The sequence below is a fragment of the Parasteatoda tepidariorum genome, chromosome X1 (assembly GCF_043381705.1).
Source record: "Parasteatoda tepidariorum isolate YZ-2023 chromosome X1, CAS_Ptep_4.0, whole genome shotgun sequence".
Lineage (NCBI taxonomy): Eukaryota > Metazoa > Arthropoda > Arachnida > Araneae > Theridiidae > Parasteatoda > Parasteatoda tepidariorum.
The window spans coordinates 79,347,377-79,374,480 of record NC_092214.1 but is presented as its reverse complement, the minus strand read 5'-3'; the positions used below and the strand labels follow the sequence as shown (position 1 = coordinate 79,374,480).

Below are 27,104 nucleotides of genomic sequence, written 5' to 3'. Positions count from 1 at the left end.
TGCCCATAAAATAGGAAAGAAATTGCCAATTCAATGAATTCAGAAGAAAATAATACTTATTAGGAAGTAATCAACTATGTGACAAAAAATTTTCAGTAAGAGATGATTAGTATGAATCAGAAATGTTAAAAAGGACAACTGGAGCTGGATCCGAAAAAGTAGGATGGCGAAGCAGAAAAACTTTAGATAAAGTTTAGAAACTTTTGATATTGTTTGAAGTAAATAAATTTTATACAACTTTTAAAATGTGTGTACAGTTACTAGATTCTATTGAGCTTGTTTCTGTCAGTTCTGTCAATTATTCTTTAACGATGACAAATTTAAACTAAGAACACCATGAAACCAGCAAAAAGTTAGTTTTTATTTACAATGCCAATTTTAAAAATTTGAATGCTTTAAGAACTTCCAGTTATTGTAAATTGATAAAATGTACCTTATCAAATAATTGAGAGAATATCATCCCTTTACAATAATCTCATGAATGTCATTAAAGGTGAATACACTCGTTTTAATGTAAAATAAACACCTTTATAAAACATAACTGTGCGTAACATCAATGGAAGGACAAATAAGAAAGGTACGGGTGAACAGGTATGAAGGACGAAATATTAATGGACAAGTAAAGTAGGTTGCTCGGGCGAGAAAAGTATTTAAGTTAAGCTTTCACCTTTACGCAGGTTTTTGCACTAATCTCCGCATTTCAATTATAGTAATCCAGCAATGAAGATCATCTTCATCCTCTGCTTCCTTGTTGGGCAAGCAATAGCACAGAGTAAACCTTTCCCCTTTGGTCCCCGAAAACGAGTATTACCGGGTCAAAGGTCATCCGGTTGTTCCGATTGTGCTTCTGAATTGAAGCAGTGTGTGTTATCCTGTGTTGAAAAATTTGATTGCTCCGAGATGAATGTAAAAGGTAAGTTTTCTTTTAATGAAAAAGGAAGTGAATAATCTATTGTATACGTGCGTAACTAAAACAATATTCGCAAGATACTTTTAATTACTTTGAGTACTTTCTACCAATAAGTGGAATTAAAAATAAATTAAATTAAAAAATAAATTAAATTATAAAACAAATAATTAAAAATTATAAACAACTTTTAAACGTCTTCTTTTATTATTTTATTTTTAATCAGAATTATTTCATGTTGTTTACAAATATTAGAAAAATATCGATGTTTTAAATGTACCAAGAAAAAGAGCAATGAAAAGTGAAAACAAGTAAAAGTGACAAAGCAATGGATTTTTTTAAACCATGTTTAACTTAAAGAACCTATGCAAGATACTACGAATTACTCTAAATATTATCTAATAGGTGCACCTAAAAGTTAAATTAATTACGAAGGCAAAAATTAAATAATAAACAACTTTTAAACATCTTATTTTATACTTTTAATTTTAATCAAAATTATTTCATGCTGCTAGCAAATTTGAAAAATATTGATGCTTTAAGATACTTCTTTAATACGCCTTCTTTAATATGCTGAAAAAGCACAATAAAAAGTGAAAGCAAGTATTATAATCTCTCTGAAAGCGGTAAAACAATTCTCAATACATTTTCATTTTATATCATGTTAATTGCAAACATAAGAAAAATATTGATGCTTTAAATATACATTGAAAAAAGCGCAATAAAAAGTGAAAGCAAGCGTTGTGATTGAATTTCGGCTGAACAATTCTCGACGCATTTTCTTAATTTACACAACGTGTGCAAGATACTTTGAATCAATCAAATATTTTCAAATGGACTTAATTAATAAATTAATCATGGTGACAAGTAATTAAAAAATAAACAATTTTTAAACATCTTATTTCATAATTTTATTTTTTACCAAATTCATATCACATTACTTGCAAATAATAGAAACATATTGAGGCTTTAAATATACATTGAAAAAGCGCAATGAAACGTTAAAGCAGGTATTGTGAATGAATTGTGACTGAAAGCGGTAAAACAATTCTCAATGCATTTTCATAAACCATATGCTTAACTTGCGCAACGTACGCAAGATACTTTTAATTACTCTAAATATTTTCAAGTAAGTGTTCTTAAAAAATAAAATAATGATGAGGGCAAGTAAGTTAAAAATGAACAAGTTTTATAACAAAATTATTTCAAGTTACCAGCAAAAAGTAGAAAACTTTTGATGCTTTAAATGAACATTAAAAAAGCGTAATGTATCTAGAAAGCAAATATCGTTTTAACTTAACTCTAACAATGAAGGAAAGATACTTGTTACTTTAATTACCTAATTTAATTATTATTAAGGAAGACCTAGGAAATCAATTAATTATGGAGTCAAATAATAAAAAAATAAACCACTTTAAAAACTTTTTTTCAATTCTTTCTACTTAAAAACTCTGTTTAAATACGTTTATTTGTAATCAAAATTTTTTCATATTGCTTACAAATATTCAGAAAATATTGATGCTTTCACTGCACGTAAAAAAGTTCTATGTAAATTATGCTTTGCCAAATTGTTACTTGAAACAGTTCTAGAGTTTTTCAACTAAACAATTTTTTATGTTATATGGTTATTTATCTTCATTATATTTTTTTTTTTGCTGGCTTTATATTTTTATTAGTCAACTGTAAAGAACTATAATAAACATGAAATATTTTTGATTCCTATTTATTAGAAAGATTAACATTATTTTCTAACAAAGTGTGTTTGAAATGAACAAAAAAATATACAAAAATAGTTCAACAATCCACTTGAACATGTGCGTACTGCGTTTTGCTTCAAACTCTGTCATATATTTTTATTTTAAAAAAAAAGTAGCGTACTGACAAAAGCTTTTATGTGCGTAAAATTTACTTTTGTTTTTAAAGTATTTCTAGTTATGCTTCGGTTATTTCATAAATACTTACGTTTTGAGGAGTTTTCAAAAGAAGGGAACAATAATGCTAACTATTGCTAATTTTGAATTCTGTAGCTATGTTATATACATTAAATACTTTCTACTTACACGAAATACCTTTTGAATTAAAAAAATTAACACTATGCTAGCTTTTTTTGCTGAATTTTAGGAAATCATGTTGCATAAAACAATAAACGTAACGAAAAATCACGCGATTTGAACTGTTCACTATTACACATGGAAAAAATTCTGGTGAAATTACCGCAAGGTATGGTAATGAATTTCTGTTTTAAGAAAAAAAGCACAATTCTGGTTAAAAAAGAAACAAAAATATACGGTATTAAAACTATTTTTTTTTCAATGGCAGGCACTGAATTCGAATCTTTGCCTATACTATGCCAGAATTGTTGCTCATTTCGCGTTACCCAATGGGCACCTGTGAACCAAAGTCACGGAGGCGAGCAACATTGCCCACGCCACACTTCCACGAACCCGTTTTATAGGGTGGGCCACATTCACACATCATACACACAACGGAGGACAGCACAAAGAGAGAGAGAAACATCCATGCCCAGAGCGGGATTCGAACCCGCAGCCTATGACTTCGCAGTCAGGCACGCTCACCGCTCGGCCACCTGGCCGGCGGTATTAAAACTATTCATTTGGTTATTTTTCCGTTCATATGGAAACGGTTTAGCAAAAACTCAGGTTCTCACAATTATTATTCTTATTATCACACATTCAGTTAAAAATACAAAATTGAAGAGTATATTAAACCGTGAAAAGGACTTTTATATCATGCACATGTAGCATGTTAAAATTACCAAATTTAACTCATTTACCAGATTTTATAATGTAATAAAACAATATTTTGTTATTAATCTTACCAAAAGCAATACCAAAGCTCTTCGGTAAAAATTACCGATCTTTTTGGTGTTCCCATAGAACCAAAAACACGAGGAATTTTATCATATTCTGGAAGTTTTGACCATATTTTATTCTCAGAGTAGAAAATAGCATTTTTTTAGAAAAATATTTTATAAAAACAAAAGAAAATACTTTTTAATATTTGAAAAATTATTTTAATAATAGTTAAAGTACTTTATAAAACCTTCTTTACTTTATTTTCTGTTAAAATAATAGCGTTGTTTCGATTGCCGCATTTGAACATGCATCAGAACACTAAATTAATTTTTCAGAAAATATTTCACACAGGACAGTAAATAATCTAGTGTTGTCTTGTCGTTTATAAGGAATATAATCAAATAGTCTCTCTTATTGAACTTTTTTTTCTCTTATTTTTAATTGTAGACGCGTAGAAACTACTATAGAAAATTTGTTGGTATTACATAAGTTCAATTTTTCATACCGATGTCCAAAATTAATCCTTTTAGTGAGAGAAATATTTTTATGGCATTTATAAAAAAAAATTTCAGTTATTTAAGTTATTTCGCATTAAAATACTAAATTAGAAATTTACTCTAACAATGTTAGTGTAAAATAAATTTGAACTAGTCAGAGCTTAGATCTGCGTTATACTCCTACTTTCTAAGAACTGCCCTTTTTTCGAACAGCTGAAATTTGAATCATACTTTTAAGAAACAATGCACAAAAGAAAATTTACTCTAACAATGTTAGTGTAAAATAAATTTGAACTAGTCAGAGCTTAGTTCCGTGTTATACTCCTACTTTCTGAGAACAGCCCTCTTTTCGAACAGCTGAAATTTGAATCATACTTTTAAGAAGCAATGCACAAAAGAAAATGAATATCATCGTTGAAAAAAAAATTAAATCAAGAACTATCGGTCGAAAAATCGGATTAAAGAATGGCTGTAATTCAAGGAAAGCATTTATTAGTCAAGTCCGGGATAAGCCTGGTTGGTAGAGCGTTGGGCCCATGCCAATGAGGTCGTGAGTTCGATCCCCACCACCTGAAATGATAACTAGAGCATTCTAAATCTGTCGGAGTCACAAAGTCTTCCAAGTTCCCATAACAAATCAACACCTCTGGAGTTGAGCTGTTATGGCTCAGGAGATAGAGCATTCGCCTTCCAATGAGGTGAACCGGGTTCGAATCTCACCAATGGCTGGTCGATACGAATCCGCATTCGGCTTGCACCGACCATAGTGCAGGACGTGAAATATCCTCAGTGCTAGATGGATCACGGGTTAGAGTCCCTTTGCCGTCAATCTAACCTTGTGAGGTTCTCGTGGTCTTCCCTCTATGTAACGCAAATGCGGGTTAGTTCCATCAAAAAGTTCTCCACAAAGGCAAAATTTCTCCCTATACTTGATCCAAGAGTTCCCTTGTCTTCTGGATTGTGTTCAAAATTACAAGACTCCCGAGTTGAACATTGGAAATCGTAAACCCAAAAATTGGTCGATTGTTCAACGATGGTTATAAAATATAAAATAAAATACCTCTGGGATCACTGGATCGGAGATTGATCGTGCTCTGGTTCAGGTCAAAATTATGATGTGCCAATGGACGGATAGTGTGTGAATGTGTCCTCCATGTAAAAAGGGCTGTGACGTATGTGCGTGGCAGAAGTCGAATTCTTGACCATAAATGAAGTCACTGGAAAACAAGAAAATCTTGAATTCCATCAAATCTTTTAATATTCAATTTCTTTAATGTTCCACAAAATCAGATATCATCAGTTTTTAAATCACATATTATTTCGTTGAAATGAAAACTAAAAAAAAAAAAAACTTTTGCTAATTGATTCCAATCTATATAAGCTGGCATGTTGTACTATATGTGCTCAGAATAAAATTATGTCTTTTCTATTTTGTTCAAAGTTAAGCATGCTTGAATTCTTTCAATATTCAACAAAATAAGATATCATCAGTTTTAAAATCAGATATCATTTTGCTGAAAGGGAAACAAAAAAAAATGTTTTGTTAGATGATTTCAACCTAAATTAATCGGTAAGTTTTTGGATATATATGGAACAGATTTAGTCCTTTTTTTTTAGTTCAAAGTTAAGATTCTTCTGCTCCTTCAATATTCTTAGAAATTTAAAAGATTAAAAAAAAAAAAAAATAGATGCTCTTCTTAAAAAGACAGAATTAACTTCACTCAAGGATATTAGTTTGAATAACAAACCTTGACGTATATTCGTGTCACCACACCCATTCGCCAAAAATTGATTTTGTTAACAAAAACTAAGGTGTGAAGCCAAAGTCGAAGAAAATTTTAGAGTAAATAGAATTTTGGAATCGGAAGAAAAGCTCTATTTCATTTTGGTTTGATATAGTCCTCTGAGTCAAAAGAAGAAAAAGAATTATGATCTAATGAAAATTTATTCGACAAATATTTATAATTATGCGAACAAAAATATTCTGCTATTGAATATTATGACAATTATTTGGATTACTATTTATCTTTATCACACACATAATTTATTACATTTAAACATTTTTGAGCTTATATTTGAAGCCGAAAAAAGACAGAAAATTATTAAAACTATTAAAAGAATTTAATTTAATAAATGAACTAATCAAGGGAACAAATTTTTTTGTGACATTTATACAAATATTTGATATTGCCTAGATCAGATGCAAGGGATTCAAATCTGAAATTTGCTTAGCTCTTAAAGCTAAAGATTTTTTTAAATGACATTTTTTGTCGAAATTTACTAGCATAAAAATGTTATATATTAGATGGGGTGACGTAAATGTTATGACAAACTTCTAGGGGAGTTCAAGCACATCATTAGGATTAAAATTGCATAGGAACCCCTTCCCGGAAATGTCATCATGCGCAATTAGAGGTGCATCCCAATTGTGACCTGTTCAGAAGCACACGAGGGAAGCAGTTCCCAAAAGGTAAGCTCTCCTAGATGCGTATGACGACATTTTTGGGCATGAGCTGCTATATACTGTTAGAAATGTCTCAGAAAAAATGGTAAATAACAATTTATTTAATTGTTATTTTACCATATTCAAACAAAACAATCAAATGATCATAAATATTAGATGGTATTCAAACTGTGAGATAAACCGTTCAATAACTGCTTTCACCTGATGCAGTTAAACAACTAGAATTTTATCGTACCAACCGAACAAATCTAATGAAACCACTTAGCTCTTTGCAGATGGGTACATATTATTTGTACATGATCTGCCAATCTCATGGCCAGCAGAATGGGGTTCGAATCCTGGCGTTGACACCACAATATTTCCTTCATACCCTGCGACACATAAAGAGTGTCCTGAACCAATAGACCCCAATCTGTGATCCAGGGCTATTAGAATACCATACTCTCATTCACGCATAGATGGCAGCTAAACTTCTTTTTTACAGTCTTGAAACCAAGCTCGTTTTAAAGGGTTAAAAAAAACGTGTAGTTTCGTATTCATATTTAACCATACCAGTTGTAAAGAGTTTTAAAACCATAAATATTTGAAAAAAATGTTTTTTACTGGAAACTTTACGGTTAATTGGTTGGACAGACTGCTGCTGGTTTTTTTTTTTACAATTTTAAAATGAAAATTCTAACAGTTTTAATCTTGATGGTGCGCCCTAAATACTTTAGAAGTTCGTCGCAACATTTATGCTACTTTTTGTTATACATAAGGTTTTCGAACTTGCATATTTCATCATAAAATAGACTAAAAATGCCATTTAGAGAAACTAACTTGGAGAAAGAAGCTGATTGCAGATTTGAAATCAATGATATGAAAGTATCTAAGATTTGTTTTTAAAAAAAAGTCATGCAACGGAAGAAAAAAAAATTCGCAGTGTTATTAGTAAGTTATATTTCAATTCATGAATTTCGAAAACCAAATTTATTTAGCTAAATTGCATAATTAACTAGAAAAATATGCAAATGAATTTTTTATATTATTTAAAATTAATTTTTTTCAGTTCATGAAAATTTTCTAAAAAAGCTTCTTGGCAGAAAATGTTTGTATATGTGGAAATTTGCGTATGAGATATTGATATCTGGCTCTTTTTCTTTTCTATTACTAATAGTTTTGTGCAATTTAAATGCTTTCTACAACTTTTTTAAATATATTTTTTCAACTGTTAAGTTGTATAAAATATAATTTAAAAAATTGTACCCTTAATTCCAATCGTAGATAAAAAAAAAAGAAATATATAACTTAAAATTTAAATTTATCTCGTAATGATATCAATACTTTTCGCAATATCTCTTACCAATCAATAATATATTGGTATTTGATACTTTTTTAATAACAATTTAGTTCAACTCAAATATTTTCTACAACTTTTTTTAAAATTTATTTCTTCAACTGTTATGCTAAAATATGAAATATAATTTTAAATTATGTATATTTAATTCTAATCATACGTAAAATATGAAATATATAATTTAAAATTAACATTAATTTTGTAATTCTTTTAACACTTTTGGCAATATCTCTAAGCAATCAATGAGATATTGATATTTGGCTCTTTTCTAATAATAGTCTACTACATCTTAAATATTTTCTACAACTTTTTTAAATTTAGTTTTTCAACTGTTATGTTATATAAAATATAACTTTAAAAATGTACCTTTAATTACAATCGTAGAGAAAGAAGAGAAATTATATAATATAAAATTAATATTTATTTTGTAATGATAATAATACTTTTCGCAATACCTCATGAATACCTCATGATCAATACCTCAATACCTCATGATTAATGAAATATTGATATTTAGCCCTTTTTTACGTTTAGTACAAGTTAAATATTTTATGCGATTTTTTTTTAATTTATTTCTTCAACTGTTATGCTACAATATGAATATAAATTTAAACTATGTAGGGGAGAGTCGGGTAGCCCCGCCCGGCGGGTACCACCGCCCACTGTCAATTTTATATGTATAGAATATTTTTTCAAGTCAATGGGCCATCGGACATTAATTGTTATATTAAAAAAAGATTATTTTCAAAGCTTCAAGTATTTATGCAGCTGTTAACATGGTAAACAATAGTTTAGAAAATATGTTGAATACAGTAGTCATGAAATTAAGAAAAATTGGTTGAATGTTTCGATTAAACTTCATTTTAATACTAAAAAAATAATTTTTTCTATACATACAGCATTAAAATATGTAGTCTTAAGTTTAATTTGCTCAAAGAAGGAAGTTTATATGCGAAAAATTTTTCGAGTAATTACAAATTTTAAAAAAATTGGATTTCGGGTAGCCCCGCTTACGTGAATGTCGGGTATCACTGCTCAATTTTATTTCGTCGATAAATGTACGATTGCAAAGATTATTATTTTATTGCTTCAAATTTGAATGTTATATGTATTTTTAGCAACAAATATTGTAGTTATTAAATGATAGAATTCACTAAAAGTATATAAATATGTAATAAATAAAATAATTTTGTGATTAAAATGATAAACGAGGTTTATCTATTGTCAATACATTGGTCATTCTCATTTACACCTGAAAAAACAGTCAAAAAACATAATTTTTGTAACTGGGCCTGGCTACCCGACACATTTTGAAAAGAGCTGAAAAACATGTTTTTTTAAATTTATTTTTTTTAAGTTAAACTATTCTTTTTTTGGTTTATTCTTTTTGCATTATTTAATTAGATGATAAAACAATAGAAACATACAAAAATATTGATTATCACTCAATATTATACAGAAATATAAGCAATACTCCGGGCGGGGCTACCCGACTCTCTCCTACCCTAAATTTCAACCGTCATTAAAAAGGAAATCTATAATTTAAAGTAAAAATTTATTTTGCAATGACATTAATATTTTTTCGCAATTCGGTGAGAATTTAAATAGAGTATTAGTCACAGTCCAACTCTCATCGTAAGTCCTGAAAATGTCAACTACCTTAGCTCTGGGATTAATTTCTCAGCAATAAATCAAAATAAAGCTGATTTTCCTTATACTTGAATCAAATCGTATGATTCGAATAAGAAGGAACAAATTCTGATTAAATATTCTTGAAATTGCGGAGTAAAAAATTTTAACAAGCAATTTCTCGGCAATATCGATGAAAATTATTTTTCATCATATGTGAAACAAATCGTGATAATTAAATTAAAAGGAGAAAACTTCGACCAATTCTTAAAAGTCCCGAACTGAAATTTTCCACTACCGTAGATCTAATAAGGAAGATCTAATAAAGAACCCGTAGATCTAATAAAGAAGACGATAGATACCGTAGGCATATTGACAAAACATACCGTAGATTGTAAAGGGGTTGGCGAAAATTTCTATTGGCGTTAAGGGAGCGGTCTCGCAAATCGCCGAACAGCTGCGCGCTTATGTTTTTGTTTTGTTTTCGGTATCACTTAACATTCAACAAGTTAGCTATGGATGCAGTAATCACCCGCACACAACTCGCTCTTCAACAAACTAAATATATATTAAAATTTTAAGCTTCTTTAGTATTACGCATTGCATTCCGAGATGCACAATTGTAGAATCCGATCAAGCCATTGCAACCACCATATCGACTGGGTAAGACATTTAATGAAAAATTAGATTCATTTTTCAATTCCTTAAAACTTAGAGGCTACCTCAACTCTCGGAAAGCAGTTTTCTTCAGACCAAAATTTTCTGAAGCTGTAGTGACGATGGCGGCTTTCTTTTAATATAAAGAAAATTGCCAATACTAAGCCATTGCAACCACTACATAGACTGGGTACTTATTTAGAGACATTTAATGAAAAATTAGATTCATTTTTCAATTCCTTAAGACTTAGAGGCCACCTCACGCCAAACTCTCGGAAAGCAGTTTTCTTCAGACCAAAATTTTCTGAAGCTGTATTGACGATGGCGGCTTTCTTTTAATATACAGAAAATTGACACGTGTTTAATTGGATACATCAAGAAATCAAAGTTTTATTCATTTATATTGCTTATGAAATTAAAACTTCAATTAGAAATAAAAACTTTTTCTCACGTTACACCCATGGCTAGGATATAAATGGGTTATTCTTAGAAAAGGCAGGAATTTCACTACTCAATTTCTTTTTTTTTCGAAGTAATTAAGTTCACACTTCTCTTTAAGTGACATCTAAATTTACGTAGTGACACTGTTATAATGTTTCCGTATCATATACTCAAATTAGTAAAGTAATTTAAATAGATTAAGGCCACCATTTCTACAGACAGGTCTGTGATTAATAGATATTACAATTTATTGTCCATATAATCATTTATAGATTAAGAAAATATAAATCTAAAGAAATATTTGCATAATTACGCATAGTTTCTCGGAATTAGCTGAGAAAATTATATTTGAAATTATTCAATAAAAAGAAATAGATAATAAAAAGAATGAATAATTTTAAAAATATGTTTTTCAATTGAACTAAAAGCCTGAAAATAACTCGATTTTTCCACATAAAACGAAAAAATTCGGGGGCATCACTTTCGAAGGACGTTGGGGGGATTTCGGTGTTGATAGAAGAATGAAAATGCCCTTTTCGTTTCCGAGGGGACAGAATGGAATTATTTCGTAATTTTTTCATTAATTTGTAAGACTTAGTTTTATAATTCCATTTTATTCAATTACTGCTTCTCCATTTATTAAGTCTGTTTGTTTCTTACATTTGAAAAAAGGGAGGGTGCACAGAACCTCAAAACTTGTTTGGTTGCCGGTTGAAAAACTTAAAGTTTCCTTTTTTTTAAAATTATTTCTTAATTCCTCTCTGTTTCTCCTTTTATAATAATTTAACCTATTCATTTCCCTACCATTTCAGAATTTTGTGTCGGACTTAGCTTGTGTTGGTGTTGTTTTGTGTTGAACTACACTTTTACTCCTTATTTATTACAGAACGGCTGTCAGACGATCGAAAAATTGTTATATACAATACAAAACCGAAACTGTCTATAATACGAAACCGTGCTGACGAAACATCTAAACTAGGATTTTCTTTTTAAAATACTTAAATATTACGCTAAGAAAAATTGAAAAAAATGAGTATGCTATTGTTTAAGCTGAGCAAAAATTTATCACCATAATATATTATATCTCAAAAATGCAATTTACAGTTTTTGCATCTCAATTGAAATCTTCATTGTATGGTACGAAAACTGAAAACCACTATACCGTGTCAAGCTCCAAAAGAACGAAAAATAACACGTTGAATGCTATGGGGGTCACCGGTGACCGGCACTGAGTTTGTTCGTAGCGCCTCGGGGGTCACCGGTAACCGACGAAGCCAAGATTATTAGAAGCATGTAATTGGAATAAATTTTTAAATTTTTTATATTATTATCGTTACTAAAATGGTTTGAAGATTTTAATGCAATGCAGAACACACAAAAATAGTTTTATTTATATACACAGAGATGCCAACTTGCTCCAGACAGCGAATAAATACTTTCAAGTGGTAGTTTATTAATTGTGATTCTTAGTTTAATAAATTCAATTTAGTAGATTTTTATCCACCATTATTTCTAAACAATTCGTAGGCTTATATAATTCATCACTTTTTTCAAATATGTCATGCTAAACCTTTTAAAAAACTAACAAAATCTGTCTAATATTTGCAAATTTAGTTTGTAGTTATTTACCGCTGTGGCCAGACGGGAAAGCCATGTAAAATTAGCGTAGCATTCAACGTGTTAAATGATGCTGTTGTTGTGTCCAATCCTTCAGGATCTAGCAACAGCTAGATCAGATCCACGAGACCATTTACCCTAGCAAAGTCCAGCACCCGAAGTGGACTTGCATGTACATCTTCCTGAGCTAACAATCGAGGGGTGTCCAGGGGAAGCCGGTAACAGATAACACTTCGTGCAAGTCTGGTAGACTTTTTGGCCGGATACAAAAGTCATGCATTTCAGGTGCCCACTTATAAGTCTCGAGACAGCCGTTTGATGTTTTCTGTCTCCCTTGAACTCCAGAACGCCCCCTTGGCATTTCCTACTAATCCTGGGATGGGCGGGAGGGGCCAGCCAGACTTGCTTATCTTTAAATTTTATCAAAGAGAAAATCTCTTGATAGGTAAGAGCATAATCGGTGGTCGCCAACTCAGAGCAGCCTCTTTTAGCTAAGTTATCTGCGACTTCATTTCCAGGGACGTTAACATGGGAGGAGATCCATTGAAAGAGGACATCCCTATATTTTGCTATAATTTTAAGCTTATTGATAATTTGAATACTCACAAGGTCATCCACACGACTCCAATCCTGCAAGTGTTGAATGGAGCTTCGGCTATCAGTAAGGATCCGTATATCGCTAGAGTTTGTACTATGGAGAATGACCTTTAATCTCTCGTCTATAGCAATTAATTCACTTCTGAGGACTGAACAGTTATCTGGGTTGCGTCTTGAAAGCCGGACAGAGAAATTCTCGATAAAGGTACCGCTACCTGTGTGATTCAACTCATCCTTACTCAAATGACAAAATGACAATGATCAAAATGACATCACTCGGAATACCTTTTATGATCTCGAGAGCCAGCTGTCTTAAGTATTCAGAGACATCTGAGTTTTTATTTGTGTGGGACAGAAGTTCAGTGTGGAAGTGAACTCCAGGTAAGGCCTCAATTGGGTAGACACAAAGTCTTAGAGATGAATACTCCACTGATTTGGAAATGATCTTCATTTTGTCAGCCAGACCAAATGGGCTATTCCTTTTTAATCTCTGGTTGTTTCTCCATTTACATAGGTATTCAGAAGTTCGATTCTGATTTTCATAACTTCTTAACTTGTTAAAGTATGTAACCAAGTTCAAGTTTCTAACTAGATCAAGAAGTGGAAGATTTGCCTCGTAAAGTACCCCGTCATTTGGGCGGCTACTTCTCAAGCCTGTTATAATGCGAGCTGCACTTAATTGCACTCTTTCTAATTGAAGGAGGTTAGATGGTGAAGCGCAGAAGTATACTGGACACCCATACTTTAGGATAGGCTGGATCAGTGCAATAAAGGCTGTCCTGAGTGTTTTAGCATCAGCTCCCCATTCTCTGCACAGAGATGAACTTGAGAATATTCAGTCTCTTACGGCTCTTGTTCACCAAATTTAGAATAAGTTAGTTGCTCGTGATTTCCTGGTCCAAGACAAAGCCTAAGTACTTTGGGGGTTTAACATAAGAAAGAGGCTGGTTGTGAAAGAGAACTTGGGGATGATACGAGTACAGATGCTTGTTGGTGGTTAAGAATCCGTCATGTTCACCATGTTGGTTAAGTGATGCTATAAACTAAGTACGTCGCAAAAAAAAGGAAATATAAAAAAACATCTCTATGATCACAAGAATTAAATAAATGTTGAAAAAATAATAAAGAATTATCAGGAAATTTCTTTTAGATATAAGTAACTGTATTAAAAATTTTTCGATTCGCTCAAAAAGTTCTCCATCTATGGCAAAATAAACAAAAAGTAAAATTAGCATTAAGAGGTCCAAACTATCCACCACGCTCCTGATCAAACTATTTCAAGATTGTGGGTAATTTCCCTCCATATTTTGAGGAATCCAACAAAAAAAAAGAGTATGCCGAAAAAATACATTTTTATATCTAATTTTGTTACTTCAAATATGGTCTGCACCAATTAAATAACATATTTGAGGTAAATCCTTCGTGCCATTACGATTGAGTCCTGGTACATGAAATACATGTTTTTAAAAACTTACACTCTTGCTCTGGAGCAGATATGTTAAATTGAAAGATGGTTTAAGTGAATGACCATTGAGTTTAACACACATAATTTGAACCCATTTTATTATATTTAGTATCGACTTCATAATATTAATTGCGAGATTGAGGCGGATAATTTGAGGCAATTTCAACACATAAAATGAGGTTGGGTCAACTTTGTTGTTATCAGTTTAAGTAAGCTTGCTTAATCGCATGCATTATCAGCTTGTTTTATTCATGTCACAGAAATAATAACATGTTTTTAAAATGATATTCATTATTAATTCTTTAAGTAATAAGAAAGTAATTTTTCATTAATATATTAATAATGAAATGAAGAGTTTGTGCGTTGCGGGCTGCTATAAAACTTGATTTTGCTCTGAGAAAAAGAATCCAATTTAACCGTGTTTATGGCTCCATGGAAACACCAAAGAGTTCGGTAGGAATAGCTTCGTATAATTTTGGTTAAATTAACTATAACTTTTGGTTTTATAATGTGTGATAGCAAAATTTGGTAGTTTTATCGTAATACCTTGGCATAAAAACCACTTATTTTGTTTAATTTAATTTTGAGTTCTATATTTTGTACTAAGGTAATTCAAACTATAATATTGAAAACCAGAATTTCTGGTTGATCGTTACCATTAAAACGGAAAAAAACATCAAATGAATAGCGAAAATACTAAATATTTTGGTTTTATTATTTTACTTTATTTTATTTTATAACCCTCGATTATTTTATTTTATTCAATATCCGTCGCTGAACAGCCGACCTAATTTTGGGTTTACGACTACTAATATTCAACTCCGTAGCCTTGTAATTTTGAACAAATCCAGAAGACAAGGAAACTCCTGGATCAGTACCCTCAGAGGTATGATTTGTTATGGGAACATGAAGGACTTTGAGGCTCGGCAGATTTAACATGCATCAGTCAACTTTTACACGGGGAGTCTTCGGCCGGCGGGAATCGAACCCAGAACCTCTTGGGCATGTGCCCAGTGCCATACCAACCAGGCTATCCCAGCCCTTTGGTTTTATTATAAAGAATTATGGGAGGCTACCAGAAATGTCATAACCATACAGAGCCATAATTTCACGAGAATTTTTTTCATTGTCTGCTCAGCGCCCTATTTTTCAATTTTAGTCTCAAATTCATAATTTTTTCCCCATAAAATTGATATTCTAGTGATATTAATTCTATCGTATTGTATAATGCTCACTAATTCAGCAGCGAGTCCATGAGAGATGCATATTTAAAGATACTTCTGAAAGCCGCAGGATCCATGAGAGTATGAGTTCGTGTCGTAGGTTAAACTAATTACAGAATTAGCATGACAATTATAAGGGACGTCTTATCAGGAATAGATGTAATAAAGTTTTCTGATCTATCAATTCAATTGAGGCAGTATCTTTTCAAACTAAAGTAAAATATTATATCAATAAACGAAAATTGTTTTCTAAATCGATGATTTATCTGAATCCCTATAAGATATAATGAATCTCCATAATATTTATGTAAACATTTAGACGTTTACTTAAGCAGGGCCCTTGAATGTAAAATTCCTCAAATTTATGGGAAACCATATGAAAATTAAATGATAAAAAATTTGAGGAAAAGAATTGAAAAAAAATTAAAGCTGTTCGCTTTTAGGAATAAAACTCGAAAAAGGATCTCCAAAGCAAATTTTTTATTTCATGAATATATACAAAAATCTGAGATCCTAAGTTAATCATTTTCTTAGGGGCATCGCAGAAAAAGAATATTTTATGCAAATTCTTGCAAAATCGCAAAATATTTAGTCCCGTAAAACATAACGATGGTTCAGATTTTGTTAAATAAAAGAAGCCTGGAATTGAAACAATTAATTCTAAATAATTGATCTGAAGCAATTTGTTCTAAGCTACAGTCCCTGGCCAAATTATTAAACGCATTCTAAGATTTTATTAAAATCTTAATTAACAGGTGATACTTTACAGCTTTATTATTTTTACGCTCCTGAAACCAGTTTGCACTTGTTTACGTTCGTGTATCAAGTGGTTAACATTGTAATGCATTACGTTAAAAATAAATACAAATAGGAAGTATGTAAAATAAATAAATGTGTTTAAATATAAAAGTGTTGCATATAAACTAGTGCAAAACATGTAATTATTAAAAAACTACAGTGCTTCTAATAATTTGATCTAATTATTACAATATAATACCTGATATAATAAATATTCTAAATTCTATCGGTGAATTTATCCAATCGTCGAATTTAACCAATTGATACACGAACATAAATAAGAGCAAACCGGTTTCAGTCTCGCAAAAACAATAAAGCTGTATAGTATTACCTGATAATTAAGATTTTAAATAGAATCTTATAATTTGGAAAGGGACTGTATTCATTTGAATGAATTGATTCTGGTCCATTGATCTTTCTGTTGATTGGATTCAAGTAGAACTTTTATAATGCAATCCAATTGATTTTGATCCATTTTAAATATTAGGAAGACCACAAGTTTTATTCCGGACAATTTTTTTGTACGATTATTGAAAGGGTTCTTTCATAAATAATGTCGTAACTTTTTTTCAATATTTTTCATCCCCTCTACTCTCTGTCGCAAAGTATTATAGATCACCCTTATCACTTGTTATGCTGTATTAAAAAACATATGCAAGCAGTTAAGCAACAAAATGCTAGATCATATTTTATTTTGAAACTTTTATTACGTGATTTAAGGATATTTGTGAGCATAAAAATAATAATAAATTACATGCCTAATACTGGTTGGTTGGTTCTAATGCCACTTGCCACATGGGCAAGCCTGCTTGGTGAAACCGATAAAATTTCAGGCAGAGAGGTGCGATTGTTCTTGTTTTCCAGTGGCGCCATCTATGGCCAAGAATTCGACTTCTGCCACACCATACGTCGCACTCGTTTATAGGGCGAACCCATTCATCCACAGATAGTAATTTTGACCTGAATCAGAGAACGATCCCCAGAGGTTTTGATTTGTTATGGGAACATGGAGGACAGATTTAACGTGCATCAGTCACTTTACTACACGGGAGTCTTCGGTCGGCGGGGCAACTCTCGGACATAGGCCCAGGGCCCTAACGACCAGGCTATCCCGGCCTTTACATGCGTAATACTTACCAAAATATCTCAACATTTTTACAAGAACTACTGAGCATGTACCTACATTGCTCTAAAAAAAATGGACCACTCTGAATAACTTTTGATATAATGATAAGCACATTTTAGGACTCAATATTAATGATTCGAGGAGTTTCAAATATACTAATTAATTATTGCAAACTATACGCACTTTCTTTGCATAAACATGACCTTTTTTTAACCGATACAGATTTCTGCCTCAAGAACTTTTCAAGCGAATTGAAAAATATTTGCGCACAATTACACAGTGCGTTTACCTAAAGATGTAAAAAAAAAAAAAAAATATTGGTAAATATTTTGTATTTAAAATTAAGCGAAAGAATTTTGAATTGTAAAATATACAATTCTTTACATCATTTTAAAGAATGTAATTTTACATGGAAAATAGAAAATACGAAAATTGAGGGAAATCGGTCAAATAGACCTAAATTATTTAATTTTTTTTTCTAAAAAAAAAACAACTCAATGTTAGTTTTATATTATGTAATTTTGCCAACTCATTTAATTTGTCTCTCCTTTAAGACAATATCAGCAGAAGAACACCATTTTCGTTTCTTAAAAACAAACGTAACATAAAAAGGAATCTAAAATTAAACAATATGATGATTTCAATTGTATTTATTTTAACAAAATTGTGTAAAATCTCACTCCCCCCTACACCTTGTCAGAATTTCATGAACCCTATCATCGCCTCCTAGCCGCACATCATTAATGGATTATGCCCAAGAAGTTCATCTCAAAAAAAAAAAAACTGACACTTTTATTAAATGGAAAACATTGTCCTTGTTGCCAGTTGTTTAGTTATTAAATTATATTAATAAATCAAAAAACATAACAAATTCTTGTCCAAAAAAGTTGCTTTTTCTGATTCCTTAATTTTAGCAATTATAAAATATTTTCGTTTTTCTGTTCTTTATTAATTCAGTTAAAATATTTGTTTCTCATATTATGATATTTGTTTACAAAAACTTAACCCAGATTTCATTTAAATGCTGTTATTACTGTTTATGATTTAATTGTAGTAGTTAGAATAAAGTAAATGTTTTAATTTACTCACTAAGGAAAATAAGTTTTCTTTGATAAGGAAAAAGAACTGAGCTTGAATATCTACGTAAAAATGTTTAATAGTGTATTTTATTTTCTATATTTAAGCTGTGGAAATTTTTAACGTATCTCAATACCGTCTATTAAACGTATAATTAAACGTACATAAAACGTCTAATTTTGATAATATCCTCAAGAACTAATCAAAATATAGATGATTTGCTAGAAAAACAATAAATTCAAAAGACACTTTAGTTAAACACAAATGCCTAAATATTTCCTTAGAATAAATGTTTCAAATTCTTCATTTTATTTCACACATAACCCAACTGATTTATAATCTAACTATATAATAACTATAATGACTATTATATCATAACCTAACATTTAAAAATATTAATTAACAATCAAACCTAAATTCGTACTTTTGTTTGATTTTTAGAAAATTGATTTAGAAAATTACGTATTACCTACGTAAAAATCCCGTAATTATTCTGTAAATGATATTTGTTGTTTGGTCGTATTTTTTTTTATTTTTTTTCTATTATTTTTAAAAAGGTTGACCACCCTTGCATTAACGTTTGAAAATATTTCCTCATTTGTGGATGATAAGTCACTTTTGAAGTCATTTCCTGAAAAGACAAATTAAAGCCCTATTTTTTAATTACCTACATCAAATGAGGAATAAGCAATTAGTTAAATACTAATGGTTAAATAATTGTTTTAGAATAAATGCTTCAAATTGTTTTTTTAATGCATAACCTAATTAATTAAACATTTAAAAATTTAAATAACAATTAAGCCTAAATTCGTACGATTGTTTGATTTTTAGAAAATTAATTTAGAAAAATACGTGCTGCCTACGTAAATATCCCGTAATTATTCTATAAATGATATTTTTCCACTTTTTACACTTCACTGGTTAAAAAATATTGGCGTTTTTTTTTTGGGGGGGGGAAGGAAGTGATACTCTTTCCAAAAAAGGTTGACCACCTTTGCCTTAACGTTTGAAAATACTTCCTTATTTGTAGAGGATATGCCACTTTTAAAGTCATTTCGAGAAAAGACAATTTAATTAGCTACATTAAATCAAGAATAAGCAATTAAAGCAACCAATTTCATTTTCAAAAGTCATTGTCGAGCAGCGGGAGAAAAGGTAGTGAAAAGAATTTCTATTATAATAATTGGTCCTTGATCATTAAGAAAACCTTGAGCCACTTTCGGTAATGAAAAAGACAGTTCCCTCAGGCTAAGAATGTAATTTTACAGTATAATGTTTTTCACTTCCTGAAGGACGTTTTATTATAGTTTATTTTCGAAAAACGTTACAAAATGAAGTGATTTGAAAGAATAAATAAAAACTTGTTTTAACGTTATTCCGCGTGTACAGTGCGCAGAAGAAAAACGAATGATTCTGATTAACTTTTGATCGTATGATCGGATTTTCACCTTTTTTCATGTCTGTGAATCATTAAAGATTCAAACTTAATGGTTCAGTGAGGTGACCTTAAATATGCTAATTAATTTGTACAGAAAATATTTTAAGTAGTGGCATTAGACATAAAAATGTGTTATCTCTGAATAGACATGCATTTTTTTTTACAACGGATTCAGAATCCTTACCCTCAAAATATATGGTCCCAAAAGCTTGGTCAGTAGTAGTCATATATTTAATATTCGATTTCTCAGAAAATATTCGACCGATTTCGCTCAAATCTTGTATTTTGCCAAATAAAATTACATTCTTTAAAATTATGTAAAAATTATATGCCTTACTATTCAAAAAATTTTAACATACATGCACATATTCCTCTGAATTGGAGCCATAACTTTCCATCTCACTCTATTTGTGATCAGATATTTTGCCTCTCTCCATGTCTTTCCTACAGTTTTCAATTCGCTTACAATCGCCACGTATTTCTTCATCTTTTCTATTGTCCTGAAGGTTCCAATCAAAAACTTGTTTTACTTAAAAATTTTCAGATTTACGTTTTTTAATTTATAGATTTATCGGTTTCTGTTTGGCTTTTCTAAGGATTTCTGCATTACGAATTTTATAGAACCAATTCATACTTCTTAAACAGTTGTTAATAAATACTTGAAGTTTTTTAAACTATTTTTAAATAAAAGAGCAACTAAAAAATTAATGGAAATTATTTTCCGCGGAAATATGTTAGGATATATATGTATGAGCTTTATAATTGTGTGCAAATGCTTTTCAATTCGCTTAAAAAGTTCTCGCGATATAACTAAATATGCGAAATGTAAAACTAACATTAAAGGGTGTAAACTTTGTACAGCAACCCCCTCTTGAACCATAGAAATTGACTTTCAGAACGTAAAAAATCAACCAAAATTTATTCAGTGTAATTCACGTTTCTTTTTCTTTGGGTGAGCTGTGCAGTTAGCCAAATAAATTTTGAACTAAATAATATTTGCTCGGATTTACATACACTAAGTGCCAATCATAGTGAAAAATAAATAAGCTGTTTTCTTTATACAAATCTTTAATAACTGTTGAAGTGTTCCTAGAAATTGCTTAAAGCATACTTTGTAACCAATACCTCACTTGCTTGGATAGCAATGTGAGACTCATAAATATGTATAATATAATTTTCTCCGTGTCTATATAAAATTTAGGTAAATTCTGAAATATTGGATATATCGACTTGATTTCATAGATTCAGTATAAAAAATTACTTCGGAGGCATTGCCATGAGAGCAAGTTCAGCCCCTTTTCTTCCCTCCCCTTAATAAATTCTAGCTCACCTCTCGAGAGATTGTGGTAACTTCAGCATATTTGGCCTAAACTACATTTTTTAAGCAACTTCAGTATTTAATAATTCAAAAACAGAATCTCAAGTCATATTACAAAAAGGTTAAATCAGTAACCATAAAATCTGGGAGTCGATATTATTTCTACTATACTTCTTTTTTCAGACTTCTCTAGTTTTGGCGAAGACAGTTAATGATTTTAAAAGTTAGGCAAAATTTCTTTCTACTGTAAGGTCAAGACAAATGTACATTGGCACTGCTCACTAGTAAGTATTAACAGAAATATTCAATTTTGTATTTCAATACTCTCACAAGTACATTATGGTGGTCAATGTCTAAGAAAATAACCTTATTTTGAAGATTTCTGAATGATCTTTGATGCAAAGATTTACTGAAAGTATTTATATCTTAATAGTTAATGTTTAAGTAATAAAATACAAAAAAATGGTCAGTGTCGAGGTTTATTCGTTTCACAAAAAGTATTACCGCTTATAACTGGAGTATTTTTCTCAAAATTCCAGAGGATCTTCGCTTTTGACCCCCCAAACAATTGAGTGAGAAATTTGAAGAACATATCCTGAAAATTTCAACAAAATCAAGATTGCCAAGCATCCACCCTGCCTGATTTGTCCAATTTCTTAAAAAACTACCTCTTAAATTAAAATTAAATTGAAAAAGAAATTAAACTCAAGAAAGTGACATGTTGGTTAACGTAACAAATCACATTGAGTAAAAGTGTATATTTAATCAACAGAATCTGGAGCAATACGTATTAAAATAGAGTTTTAAATTAATAAAATAATCTTAACACAATAAAGTAAATCATGAATCTTTTTAACAACAATAAATAAGTACATGATTAAGTTTATAAACTACTTGCAATCTATCTCACAACAATAGTGCAATCTTCAATGAAAAAAATCCAACATTTTAATTATGTAATTCATATTTTATTGCCATCTAAGGTTATAAAAATCTGCATTGTAACTTACTCCGGCGTGACACTATTATTAAAAAAATATCCGCTTGGAGAAACCCTATTTGCCCTCACAGTCACAAATCAAAAAAAAAAAAAAAACAATTATATCACTACTTAACTATTATCAACAATTTGCTCCAATTACGTCAAATCAGACACGCGATACAATGGATTGTCTCGCAGTTAATCGCTGCTTGGCTTACCAGTCCCAAATTCCGGGAATTCTCGAACCGAATGATTTTATTTGTCCAAGAACAAAACATTCTACTCATATCTTATTACAGTGTAAAACGAATATAAAAAGCGTCTCTTACAGTCATAAAGACTCTCATAATATAAAAAGCGCAAAAAGAAAGAAAACGCTCACTCCGTATAACTTTTTTATCTTGCATAGTGAAGATCTTTTTTTTAGCGCAGACAATGAAGGCCAGTTTCCGTGTCACGGACACAAATAAAATGCTCAATATGGTATTAATTGGGGGAATTGTTTTAAAAGTTATATGATAAGTACTATACAATAGGAAGTTTGCTTCTTCTACCTCTAAGTTGAACTTAACCGTTATTTTGAATTTACTGATGGAACTTAACCGTTATTTTGAATTTACTGAGGGAACTTAACCGTTATTCTGAATTTACTGAGGGAACTTAACCGTTATTTTGAATTTAATGAGGGAACTTAACCGTTATTTTGAATTTACTGAGGGAAAGAAAAGCCCAAAAGGGGGAATCTTTAACTTCACTATAAACAGGAAGGGTCCGTGTATTTTTTAAGCACTGTAAAAAATGAATGCGCAAATTTTGCGTAATTGCGTAGTGAAGAGGTGGAGAACAGTTGCCTGTAAAAGAACGGACAGCAAAAATCTTCTAAATAAAGCCAAGGTTCACTCTTGGCTGTCGCGCTTCTAATGATTATGATGTTAATTTGTAATTACACATATTTACCTCTCTGAAATTACGATCTATTCAAATAAGGTATTGTTTCCTATGCAGTGTTTCACGCTGAATAGAATGAAGTTTTTTAAATGCAGGTACTGAACTTTCGTTCTTTACCTCGGAAGATGCCGGAAGTGTTGCTCATTTAACGTTACAAAGTGAACACTTGTGAAACTAAGTCACGGAGGCGAGCAACATTATTCGCGCCACACTACAACAGATACCTTCTCATAAGGTGGGCCATATTCACACACACACACAACAGAGGACAACACACAGAGAGAAACATCCATGCCTTGAGCGGGAATCGAACCAGCAGCCATTGGCTTCACAGTCAGGCGCGCTAACCGCTCTGCCACCTGGTTTGCAAAATCGAATCGAATGAAATCAAACGAAATGGATATGACTAATAGTTGAGAAGTTATTAAAGTTTCAGTGCATAAAAAGTACAGTTTCTTATTTACATTCATCACCACCTCTGATATTGTTATTTAGATGGGTGAAATATAGGATTCTATGTACTTTTTTTTACATTACATCGAATTAAATCAAAACGAAGTCGGTAGGGCTAATATTTTGAAAGAGCTGAAAAGGTTGCATGCAATATTTGTACTTCTATGGTTACTTACATTGTAATCTAGAGATAAGTGAGGCATTGTTTTTTACGCAAATCTTTAGATTAAATTCGATAAATTCAAAAGTATTTCGATAGAAATAATAGTTTCGAAGTTATAAGGGTTTTATACGTAAAACAGTTTAAGTGAAAAATTATATTTTTAATGTCCAAAACTCTCCTAAATTCTAAACTCGACTCTTCCATTTCAGCGTAATAAAACTGCATCGGATCCAATACTCTGTAAGTCATTATTACAGAGGTTTAAATAGGTACAAAACAGTACTTTTAAGCATAAAAACTTCATAACTTTTGAGCTCTTTATTTTGGTTTCATTCAATTCAGTGTACATGGGAAATAATAAACTTGGTAATAATGGTAAATAGGTAAAGCAAAAATTTTACTATTTAATACAAAACCTTTATAACTTCTAAACTATTAATTATTCCAATCGACTTCTTTTCTGCGTCATACGATTCAGGAAACAATGCATCACTATTTGTTTAAATAATGAAATTGAAATTTTCTTTCTTTTTAAACCCTCTTTCCCTCATTATATTCAAGAGGGAGGCTAAAACTGAACTCGAGGGGGGGGGACTACAGGTATCCCTATTTGACTTAAGCTAAAACTCTTAAAGCAATTTCTAGATTTTTACCAAATATTTTTTTATCCAACTACTTAGAAACTGGCCTAATATTTTAAAAAATTAAAACAAGATGCAAAAACGTAATTTCTTTAGATAAACGTAATTTTATTCGTTCTTTTTTTTCTTCATTTATTTTATTTCTCTTTTTTGACGATCGTAGTGTAGGGAGAATCATCCATCTAACTTATTTTGACTTTTTCTTTTTCGAAGAAAAATTTTGAAAGTAATTCATCGTCAAAAAAAAAAAAAAAAAAANAAAAAAAAAAAAAAAAAAAAAAAAAAAAAAAAAAAAAAAAAACAATTTTAAAAGAATTAAAAGCTTTAATGATATCAGCGTATTTTATGTTGTAAACTATTTTCCGACAGAAAATTGTACAAATATTATCGATATTTAATTTCTTGTTTTTCGCTCAACCTAATTTTGCTATTCTAATTTTTGATGATAGAATGATAACATCAAGATTTTCAATCGTTCTATATTCTTATGTAGTGCAACAATAAAAATGTATTACAAATTTGAAAGATACTACACTTATTCATAAGATTAAGTTCCGCTTTTCAAATGAACCTAAACAATAGCTTGTGATTAATTAAAAAATTAATGAATGTTATTAATGAATGGATTTAAATAATTTCCTCCTCCAATAAATAAATTGAACAATAAATAAAAGATGGGTAAAAAAAAAAATTAGGCTATTTTGTTGCAGATAGTCAAGCGTTTAAGGTATGCATGTTGTCTAAAACTTACTAAAAAAATTAATTAATAATTTTTAAACAAAATATGAAAGAGAAAATGAAGTGAAAGCTACATTTCTAGCATAACCTTTATGAGAAGATATGTTAAAAATAATAAAACCGCAATATTTTTCGGGATTTTTTTAACTCGGTGCTGGGAGTACTCGGGATTTTTTTTTTTACAACGAGTTAATTTTTTTAAAGCTGATATCGGTTTTCAGGTATATGCGATTTTCAGGTATATGCTCTTTATTATTAATAGTTTTCTTATCATAATAACGGCTTTAAAAAAAATTTTTTACATTTTTACACATTTAAAAGTAATGACAGTGCAGCATTCTAAGAAAAATTCTTATTTAATCATAAAATTGGTACGAAATATTCAAATTGAAAAAATTTAGAAATGTAAAATTAATGAGGAAAAATGTAGAAATGTAAAATTAATTTTTTTAAATGAATTTTAAACCATCCAATATAAACCTAGGACTTGAAAACCAAATTATGCTTTAAAGGTTTCAATTAATTGAATTCGGTGCTTTGTTATAATAGAAGCTTCTCACTATGTAGTTATAATTTTTTGATTCTCTGTTTAGTAAATTTGATTAAAAGTTATTTTCCTCACCATTACACGCGAATGATTCAAAAGTCACTTTGCCCCAGCTCTCCAATGGTTAAAATTTTGGCAAATCAACAAAAGTTTATTTTTTGATTGCCTACGATTGGATAAAATGTTTTGCAAAAAGCGTGATAGTTGTCAGGTGTGAAAATAAATTGCGTCGAATCCAGTCGGATACCTTAAGAAAATTATTTTAGTTTTGCTTTCATAATACGAGACTTTTTCTTATAGCGGAACACTGATTTTTTAATATAAATAATAGTAATAAAACTGAAATAATAAAAGTGAGAACATATAAAAAATCTTTTAAAGAATTGCCCGGTGAGAAAAATATCAATAAAAAAAAGTACATAGGGTTAAAACATTTTTGAGTGCATATGGAATTGTTTTGGGGATGTTAAAAATGTTTCTGAAATATAAATTAAAAAAATTATGATTTTTCTGATACGAGAATATTCTTAAAATTTTTGTGTTTCGAAGAAGTTTTGAGAGGTTTTTTGTTTATTTTTATTTATTTTTTGTAGCTTTATATTTATACTCATATATTCTGATACTGTTCTATTTTTTATTCCCAGAGGGCTTTTGTCCCATTGGTGACAAGCGACCAGAAAACTGCTCAATTTCATCTTCTGCTTTTTTAAACGTTTGTAAGATGGATACAGAATGCCCAGGTACTAAAAAGTGTTGCCACAGCGGATGCAGTAAAGTGTGCGCAAGTGCACTTCCAGTACCTCCTCATCAAGTAGTCCGTAGAAATCGTACACCAATAAAGCTTGGTAAACATACTTGAAAGCAGGATTGAAAAAAAAGACACTATGTATTTGTTCTCTCTTCTTTTTAACACCAAATGATTAATGGTGCTTATGATATTAGAAAAACAGAAACTTTAAACGAGACTTATGTTGTGCAAATTAATATGCACACATTTAAATGGATGCTTGACTGAATGTAAGCAAGATTCCTAAAACCAGAAGAAATTTAAAACACTTCCGGTGTATCCCTCCGCTCCTGTTATGCTTACGAGACTTAATATTCTAAGAAATTTTATTCATGTGTTTAAATTTGCCTTTAAATTATAAATTCTAACTGATTGTAAACCTAAAACAAATATCAGAAAATTAATATCACAACCTAAATAAAGTGTTTTCATGTTTTAA

The 27,104-nt window shown here is 30.4% G+C and overlaps 1 protein-coding gene across 1 annotated transcript; it reads left to right on the top strand.

Annotated features, from left to right (window-relative positions):
- The first annotated feature begins 636 nt into the window (after positions 1 to 636).
- On the top strand, positions 637 to 27,104 carry LOC107455534 (waprin-Enh1-like). The gene is made up of 2 exons (XM_016073143.4): positions 637 to 913; positions 26,523 to 27,104. Exons 1-2 carry the CDS (start codon positions 721 to 723, stop codon positions 26,735 to 26,737), a joined length of 408 nt encoding a protein of 135 aa, XP_015928629.1. The 5' UTR covers positions 637 to 720; the 3' UTR covers positions 26,738 to 27,104.